At 24.9% G+C, this 10,363-nt stretch overlaps 1 protein-coding gene across 1 annotated transcript; it reads right to left on the bottom strand.

Moving 5' to 3' along the window:
• Nucleotides 1-2,023: 2,023 nt before the first annotated feature.
• On the bottom strand, nucleotides 2,024-6,958 carry LOC132922194 (prostaglandin reductase 1-like). The gene is made up of 8 exons (XM_060985569.1): nucleotides 6,715-6,958; nucleotides 6,569-6,614; nucleotides 6,427-6,483; nucleotides 4,748-4,933; nucleotides 3,730-4,003; nucleotides 2,515-2,626; nucleotides 2,278-2,396; nucleotides 2,024-2,163 (listed from the first exon to the last, which is right to left on the bottom strand). The coding sequence occupies exons 1-8, from the start codon at nucleotides 6,818-6,820 to the stop codon at nucleotides 2,053-2,055; spliced, it is 1,011 nt and encodes a 336-aa protein (XP_060841552.1). The 5' UTR covers nucleotides 6,821-6,958; the 3' UTR covers nucleotides 2,024-2,052.
• Nucleotides 6,959-10,363: the final 3,405 nt, after the last annotated feature.

The following is a 10,363-nucleotide window of genomic DNA, read 5'->3' as shown; positions in this document are numbered from 1 at the left end:
AATGAAAATCTAGCAAAAAATAACTACCTATTTTTTTAACTGTGAAAAATTAAATGATTTTTTTGAAAATTTTATCTCACATTTTGTATCTACTTGATGATCCCTTTTTAATGGGCTATCAACCAACTTTTTAGCTATAATATTTTTGGAGAAAAGTTAATAAATAGAAATGTCGGGACTGTTCACGCTGACGTTTTTGTGGATTCAAATCGTTATACCGCTTGGGTGTGATATTGGATCTCTCTCATTAATATTTTATGTTAATGCTAGCTTAATTATCCTCCTACTCATTACAACTGAGTTACATTTATATCATTTTCCTATTTAACAAAAATTATAGAAGTTTTAAAAGTTCAGGCTTTTTTCATTTCAATTACCATACTTACTTGATTAAAAATCAAGAAAGTTATATTTAGAAATAATTTCTATGGACATCCTAATTTTTTAACTGTGATCTTGATTTTCAATAATCTCAAATCCTCTTACTAGTCACTGGAGTTTTGCAATCGATGGAATACTTCAAAAACTTGATTTCATAAATCATATACAAATATTCACACCTATTCGGGCTATTCACCAAAATAATATTTTTGATGAATTAAACAGTCACTCAAATACTATATAGGGGAACTTCGATTATCCATCAGGCACCAAACTAAAGCCTTGACGAATAATTAAATAGTTGGTTAATCGGATATAAGGAAAAATTTTGTAATTTTTTTTTATGAAAACAAAATGAAAAAAATTGATTTTTAATTTTCGTAGGTACATATTGTTCTACTATGTGTATTTTGTTATGAATATCTACTGTAATGTATAATTATACCAACCAACACTTGTTTTAAAATTAAAATCACCATTCAATTTTTCATTAAATAATAATAATAATTTTTTTCAGCAATAATTTGTCCGGACAACGGAATTCCTTATTTATTTCGTTTCTGTTCAAACTATAAGTAGCCAACTAGGTACAATACTTCGACCAACGCAATGTTTACCGCTTTTTTCATAGTTTTCCGTTTTTTTTTGCATAACTGTCGCATCTTCTATTTGTGATACATAATGTTCAATTTCAGTGGCATTTTTATTAAGTCGTTAATTGTTGTTCACGTCACACCCAAATCCTTACTCAAAGCAACGGCAAATTAATGATAATATTAATGATTTTAATTTTTTTTTCAGGCGATCAAAATCAAACTGATATTCGAATGAATGAATTTGTTACTCATTATTGAACGAGTGTGCTGAATTATCGAATTTTATTCTTAGCATCACAAAAATTTTCAATAATTATAAATATGTTTCATTTATATTTAATAATATTTATTTTTGAGTAGGTATGACGGTTAATTGGAGTGACGGTTAAACGAAGTTCTACTGATGTATCTACCCAACCAGTCTACACAACAAAATATAGTAAGTTATGTTATTAATTGGTATAATATAATTAAAAATATTAACATCACATATTAAAGCACGAACTATAATAATAATAATAAATAATTTGTCAATGATCAAAATAACAGTCGAGCTTGAGTTTTAGTAATATTTTTAGTACGGAAATTAATTAATACTGGGTTTATTTTATTTTACTTTAATAGGTACATAAATACATAATATATTAATGTATTGTTTATATAATAATCCTGACTTTTTATATTTATTTTGTTGGGGAGGGAGATAGGGGTTAAAATTTCTAATCTGAATCAAATTATTGGCCAGCCTTTTATAGGACACTCATCAGAAAGAGATGCTAATTATTCTGATAATTTTATTTTTCTTAACTAATAGAAAAGTATAATATCATATACTATATACACATAAAATAAACTTAAGTTGATTCTTAGAACTTATCTACGTCATATTTCTTAATATTGGATATTTATTTTTAAATTTAAAAATTCTTCTTTTGTATAAATTATAACAATTTTTTTATCAAATTTTTATTTTTTAAACATAAGAGATATTTAAGAGTTTTAAAAAAGGAGAACAATAATTGTTAATAAATAAAAACTAAAAACAATTTATTTGTAATAATATATTTCTTATAGTTTAAACTTTAACTAAAGCTTTTCCTATGTTTTCTCCATTCAGCATACCAATAAAAGCTTGTGGTAAACTTTCAAATCCCTGAACGATGTACTCTGGGTAAATAAGTTTGCCCTTAAAAAAATAAATCAATACAGTAGGACCTTCAGAGTAGACGATAAAAAATATAGTATATTTATGATTAATAATAATAAATATTAAGAACTATAGAATATTAGAAAAGCTTACTTCTTTTATAAGATTTAAATTACGTTCAATACCACTTTGCCATTTATCTGCCCATTTACTAACAATAAAACCTTCGATTTTTAGTTGTTTAAAAACTATGGCTGGTTGCAGCATTGGCACTAAAAAAATAATTTTTATCTTTAAATTGATATACAATAATAATTAAATGTAATCTTTTATAATAGTGTGAAATAAAATAAGCAACGTTAATATATAGAATTGAAGAGTAATTTATACCTCTTGGTAAATTTTTTGGATTAGTATTATATGATGAAATTGAACCACAAACTGAAACACGTCCAAAACTTTTCATTCTATAGATAACTGCACTACTAAACTCGCCTCCAACCTATAATTTAATTATTACGTCATTACGAGTAATCGATAAATATAACCATAATTCCATAAATATTTTTAACGTCTAAATGAAAATATTTTTTCACTAAACTTTTGATATTTTTAATACTAATTCATTGAAAAAGTATGTATGGGGTTATGATTTTTATTTTTTTTTTTATCCGCGTTCATGAGTAAAACTACCTAATATCAGTAATATATAGGTACAGCAACATAGACTCTAGAACAGGGATGGTCAACCAGTCGATCGCGACACCCTTTCGCATTTTTTTGAATTTTTTTTCAGAAAACAATTCAAATATTTTTTTATTTTTGTAAATTAGTATATCTTTGTATATCCCACGAATATAAAAATTATACCCTGAAAAAATTAATAAATAACTATGAAAAACGAGATTATACACAGATATCAAATAAAAGAAGTGTAAACACGCATGTGCATATGATATATTTTTTGTTTATTGACAACCTTTTTTTTTTGGATGATCGCAAGACTATTATAGTTGGCCATCCCTGCTCTAGACAATATAAAATAATATTATTTTATATATATGTAAGACAAGGAATAATAGGTATTCAATGGCTTTATTATTAAAAATTTTTTTAAATAAAGAGCTGGGTAAATTGGATTAAGTAAGTTAGTGAGGAATGGAAGCGGATAGTTTCTGAAAGAGACAAGAAAATTTCCATTGTTCAATATTCTAAGAGGATCCATATTGGAATTGATTAATTTAGCTAAAAACACAAGCTTTATGTATAATTATAAACTATGTTACTATAATGATGACTGATAAGATCTATTTTAATTGAAGGTACAAGACAGTAAATAGTAGGTAGGTACCTATTTGAATTATGCAATGGAAATAAAATTAGGATGCTTGCATAGTTGCATATAGGTACTATTTGGCTATTTAGTATAATAATTAATAATAAGCCATACTGTCATAATAGTTATAGCTTTTACTTTAAAATTAATATAAGCAACGTATTATCACTATTATCTATTATTTAATATAGATTTAATTAATATTTGATTATTTATTACCTATTAAAGTTAAGTATACAAAACGAATCATAGTTATTTCGCTCACTTACGTTATCAAAGTAACAGTCTACACCATGTGGAGCAGCCTCGAGAAGAGCTGCATTGACATCTTTTGTTTTATAATTAAACACTGCATCAAATTTAAGAACTTCCTTCAGCCATTTAACCTTACGGTCAGAACCCGTAAAACCAATTACATAGCATCCTAAATTCTTTGCAATCTGTGCCACATGAATACCCACAGCTCCAGCTGCACCACTAATGACAACGGTTTCCCCTGGTTTTGGGTCGCAAATATTTAAAAATCCAAATAAGGCCGTATTGCTAAAATAATAATTTCAAACATTTTTACAGTATAATTTTTTTTTATTGCAATAATGTATCATTGCTTTCTAATTTTATTATTTTAGTAACTATCACAAAGACAAGACATAACTGTATCGAAGTGAACTAAGCAATACAATTACTTAATAAGGATGTCCGTCAAATTTTTAAGATGGAAAAAATAATTCCACATGACATGTATAACACGCAGATAGCCAGGATTCTTTTTGAAAAGAGCTTAAATATTTAGACCAAAAAAAAAAAAAAAATTATAATTAAAGGTTTGGTATATTTTTTTTGAGAGCGGATCTAGCCCCTATAGCCCATAGATAAATACCCTACTTAATTTTTTCTAGGTAAGGTAATTACTCTAATAATTTAATTAATATAACATAGACAGTTTATGACGAATTCAAAAGTAGGTGATCATTTATGTTAATATTACACGAGTACATTATACTAGTTATAGAATGATATAATAGTATACTACTCGAAACTTAAACTTAATTGTAAATGATAAAAAGTAAAAATTATAATAATTTGATAAAAAAACATTAATTAATAAGCACCTATTATATTATATAATTATATATAACTATTATATTCTATTGTACAATAATAATATATAGGTAGCTAAGTAGTAAGTATGATAATATTAATTAGGTATATAATCAGATATAAGTATACATCTAAACTAACTATCGCATTGGCAGCATATTTAAACAAAATATAAATTATAATTACCCTGGCATTCCAAGTACTCCAAGACCAAGCGAAGGAGATAAATTTCCAAAATCAGGGAGTACATAAAATGTCGGCATTACTTCCTTCTCTAATTTACTGGGATTAATGATACTAAATGTTCTCCAGCCAGTAGAACAGAATACTATTTGGCCAACTTTGTAATCTTGATTATTTGATTTGATAATTCTAAATAAATAAAGTGAAAAATAACTATTGGTACAATATGAGGAGAGCTTGATGTGACATGACTTAAAAAATGCACAAGTTTATTTTATCTATATAGATACATTATATAAGTTGGTAATAACTAATAATATATAGGTAATAGATACGTTTTTTCATTTCATATCTTTAATTTGTATTAATTGCTAATTTACCTTGAATCAAATTTGATGCAATTGTTATTACTATTTTTGTTTTATTTTTAAGATCATATTCACATCTTGCATACACTTTGACTAAAATTATAAGTTATACCTAAATGTTTAACTAATACAATTCTGATAACCAATAATTACTAAACAAATTTTTTGTTGATAAAATAAATTGTTGACAGACGGCATTCAGAATTATATCATAATAATTATCGGACGAAAACATTTTAATATACTGGTTAATGATAATATTATTATTACTTATATAAATAGGTTAGAACGTGAGGTTAGGTAGATCATATATAATAATTATAAAGTAAAATATTAATGTTACTTGTAAAAAATGAACAAAATCATAAAATGTATTTATAATTTATCATTAAAACAATTAAAAATAAATTGTATCAATTTTATATTAAATAAAATATCAATACAACTATAAATTCTATATAAGTGTTTAAAAATGAAAAAGGAGTATTAATATAGTTAAGTAGGTATTACTTCTTCCAAACGCTTTAAGAATAACATAATATACTAAAAAAAAATTAACATTAAAAATTTTAAATACCTGTAGGCCATAACGATGTTATATAAAAAGGTTTTAAGACATAATATTGTGGCATAAAACTGTATTTGTTTAAAAAATAATATAAGTAGATAATTACAATGATACACCAATATGAATACTTTATTCAATTTTAATTCATTATTGAAAATAGAAAATAAAGATAAAAATAATAATATTGATAAATAAATGGATGACTATTTTTTTTATTAAATCAAAGAGATTTTATAATTATGAAATCTGAGAAGTTTCATTTCGAATATAAAATATGTAGGTAACTTCTAAAAATAAATGTATATTTACTTTTACTCGTTTATCATGTAATAATTAATTAAAGTTTACACTTTATGCTTTAGGCTATCAATAATAAAGAAGTTATAACATACATTAATTTACAATCAATATTTTTCATTAACGCAATATTTTATAGGTGTGATACTGTGATTCTATACTTTTAAATGATTTATGATAAAATAGAAATGTTTGTATATTTTTATAAACTTGATCTGCCTAAATATGTTATACGAAAATAAACATTAGTTCGAAAAAATAAAATAATAAGTGTTTTGTTATCATTATGGTATTACAGCCTACAGGTAGGCTACCTATGTATACAAATATATAATACTAAGCAAATATTTATTTTTCATAAAATACTATTGTATAAACATAAGATCATATTAACGATTAAAATGTAATAATTTTAATGTAAACATTGATAATTTCAATTTAATACTTACTTGGCTATTTGAGTACCCATAACAGTTGTTCCAGGAGATACATGGTTTGAATAAGGTCTAAAAACATTTCAAATATTATCTTATATTTGTATAAGAAATGAATATATAATCTGTATACATATAATGTTTGGATTATTAATACCTGATGTATGGATCGACACTGAGCCAAATTGCTTCAACTAAAATTTCTAAAAAAAAAAAAAACAATTTTCATGATATTTTTAAAGTTAACATTTTAGATAATGAATGCAATTTTGGTTTGTGTAAATTAATATATATATATATTACCTCCTTTGTTTAATTCATCCAGCTCTTCTTCTACTAGTTTAAAATTGTCCTCGGTTGGTGCACCACTAAATGGTTTTTCTAAAATAAATTTTTTTGCAATTACCATTTTTATAATCTATTTAAATAAATAAAACTATTCAACAAAAAATAAAATTAAGTAGCTATATAATAGTTATAATATTGAACCGTTGTGTCCGTTCATTAACTCGTATTTAAACTGAATTAAAAGTTGTTTATTAACAACGTTACGGATGATTCGTTCTTAGTTCATATAGCTGACCTTCATGAATGTCAATGATAATTTATTGATAATAAATGAAATATTAATCTAATATCATTGTTGTTAGTTTCAGTTTAATTATAACGATTTGGTCTGCGGCCTAGGTGGTAATCGTCAATTGCACCGACTTTTTTAGACTATCTTAAATGTATATATCAATTGCACCGGTGGATTCATCATAAATTAATTAAGTATACGCCAGGAAAATTTTATAACGAAAATATTTACTAGAATATGTTTAGATATTTTATTTTAATTAAATATACGAAAAAAAATACAAATTTTCAAGAGTAACTTGTTATATTCGTAATCAGTTTTAAGTTATAATTTATGTCTTATAACTTAATTATATAACATATGCGTTAGGTAACATTACAAGTAAATATCAAAAACCATAAAATAATTTGTTGATAATAACATTTTATTAAAATAGAGTAAATTGTAAAAAAAAAAAAACATGAGTATAACATCTAAACCTGTGATTTCTGGCGCAATTACGTGTACCCTTGGCAGCTACTTCATTCTTAAACCAGATTTAATAATTTAAAACATATAAAGATCAGCATTCGGTTCTGTTATAGTAATATGTAGCCATGTAATATGCTATGTGTGATACATAATATATCAAGTATGATGTATTATATAATATAAGTAACTAAATGAAGTACAAAAGTAAATAGTGAAGGCTTAATTAGTTTATTACATATGTTCATTGTGATATTATAATAAATTCTGGGGATGTGATTGATGTGTTTGCAAAATCTAATAGATGACTAGATTTATAAAATCTAAATTACAAATTTAGATTTAATGATAATGAATATTTTTATTTAAATATTTGACATAAATATTTTTTTACTAGCTGTTTAGTATTAATTATTAGTTGACAGTTGATTACAATGTTGTATCGTATAAGTTATTTTTGAAATTTGAATACACACACACAGACATACCTTTATTAGACTTTTATTTTTGAATGTACTATGTTCGCTGCTCCCACCCTACCCACACCCTGTTATATAAACTGAATCCGAATCTTATTACTTAGGTATAAGATATTTTATATTTCTATATTATTATTTTATAATTTATTGCTAATAATATGTATCAATTTATAATAAATTAGTTTTTTTGTTTAGTAAAAATTATTACGTATGCATTCATGTTCAATAATTTTCCCTTATATAAAAGTATAAATAAGAATTTATGAAATATATTTTTTTCTATTATTAATGATTTTAATCGATTTATACATAATATAAATAAAGCTAATATTTAGTTAATTGCATATATTATAGTCACAGCAATAAACTAAATAAATATAGTTTTTCACTTATCGTTAGCTATTCTTTAATCTATCTTATACAGCTATATAACCAATTTAGGTTAAAGTTTTTGTACCCTAGATATGCTTAGAACTTAGATTAACTCTCAAAACATGCTAAACTGAACTAATAAAAATTAAATATTTTATGTTAGTAAAGTTCAACGTGATATGCGAATCCATAAGAAATTTTTTTAGGTAGTACAACATTGAAAAATAAATAAATAATTTAAAATGGAGGTAATTATATAAATGTTAACAATGTATAATACTTAAATAAATTTTCAATAAAAAAATAAACTTTTAATATAATTTTGATTTTTGGTATCAGACTAATCTACAAGTTATATTTTTAGGAGTTATATATAGGCAATTTTGATGAAATATTAAAAAACCTGAATCGAGATTCGAGAGCCGCGAAAAATTAAAAAATGTTGAAATGTATACATGAAGATTTTATTATAAGACATGCTCCCCATATAATAGTGTTCAATTACAATTTGTATCATATTATTTTGTTAAAAATAGTATTTTTATATAGTGATTTCTTGTAACATATTTGTAGTTCAAATAATTATAATAAATAGAGAACACGTGTCACAGAGTATCGTATTTTATTAAAGGTTCTTTTTAATAATAAATCATATATAAGTGATTCTAAAAAGTGTTTTTAACATAAAATTAAATACATTTTTCAACTATACAGAAATGTAGGTGGGTAAGTAGGTACTGCTCTGCTATATCTACGATAGATGTCAAGTTAGTGACTATGATAGATGTAATTTAAATTCAATGATATATCATCTGCCTGGATCGTCCAGCACGCGCTGTACGTCACGGTGACCACTGACCACAATGATGTTTGTCGAAAAACTAAGCAGAATGCCAGAATACCGTGCCATTTCGTGATCAGTGATTATACACTTACACAATTGAAATGAGAATGCTGATCACTAAAATTCATTGCAGTTAATGGTTGGCAGGTAAGGCACAAGGTTAGCTTAGGCAGCGATCCATAGGAGTAGAAATATCAAATACCTATAAGGCATATCTGTTACTGGTGAGATAGCGATCCACATAGTCGGCAGTCTTTTAATGGTCATTCAGTTGGCAGTTTGTCTGTTTCGTGTCTGAAGAATTTTGTTAAAATCTGAACTTCAGATGCTTATAAAGAAAATTTTTAATTTTATTTTCTCTGAAGTACAAGTTAGATTTAATTTATTATCAGAATCCACTCTCAATGATAAAAATCGAAGAATTTAAAATTTTTAACTACTTATCGTATACTTATACAATATACATATATAAAAATAAAAACAGTAACAACACATATCATTGTAAAATCTATACATGCCTTGCTCCGTCCAGAAGCTAAAAAGTAGATAGTTTGGTAGGTAATAGATCAGTTTACTTTGGCTTGTCTGAAAGATTAAGATTATCAATATAAAATTTGAAACTGCTAAACGCAAATTTACTTTATATTATGTTCAATGTTTGTATAACGGTAATGATACACGGGGATGAGTCGTTCAAAACGTCGTATATCTGATAGTGTGGTTCGCGACGCACAACTTATGCCGACAGTAATAGGACTTTTCCCGGTGGGCCGTGAACTACTGGACTATTTTTTTTTGCTATAACTAATAATAATTATAAATTATATTGTTTTAAAGGTATGGCGAATAATATATTGAATAATATTAGCAGTACCCGTTTCCACCAAAAGAAGACCTTTTCTTTTATTACCAATACTTGTTTTCATCAAAAAGTTATGTTATTCACTATGCTACCACAAAAACAATTAACAATAAACAAAAAATGTATTCAAAAATACTATAAAATAATAAAAAACAGTTTTTATAAATGTTAATAAGATAATTTTTGCAGTAATTAAAAAAAATAATTATAAATAAAATACACATATTACATTTCAATGCATATAATTTATAATACATTGTTTTTCAATATTGTAAATAAACTTAACTTACTCTATTGAATTTTTTAATGGTATAGAAATTGTTTTGGTTAAAATGTGGTCAATATCT

This window comes from Rhopalosiphum padi, chromosome 2 (assembly GCF_020882245.1).
Source record: "Rhopalosiphum padi isolate XX-2018 chromosome 2, ASM2088224v1, whole genome shotgun sequence".
NCBI classification, from domain to species: Eukaryota; Metazoa; Arthropoda; class Insecta; order Hemiptera; family Aphididae; genus Rhopalosiphum; species Rhopalosiphum padi.
This window is presented reverse-complemented; position numbering and strand designations above follow the sequence as displayed.

Coding starts and splice junctions, on each gene's coding strand:
- LOC132922194 (XM_060985569.1), bottom strand. CDS start 6,820: ATGGTAATTGCAAAAAAATTTATTTTAGAAAAACCATTTAGTGGTGCA. Junction 6,615..6,714: donor GGATGAATTAAACAAAGGAG/GTAATATATATA, acceptor TTTTTTTTTTAG/AAATTTTAGTTGAAGCAATT. Junction 6,484..6,568: donor AGTGTCGATCCATACATCAG/GTATTAATAATC, acceptor AAATGTTTTTAG/ACCTTATTCAAACCATGTAT.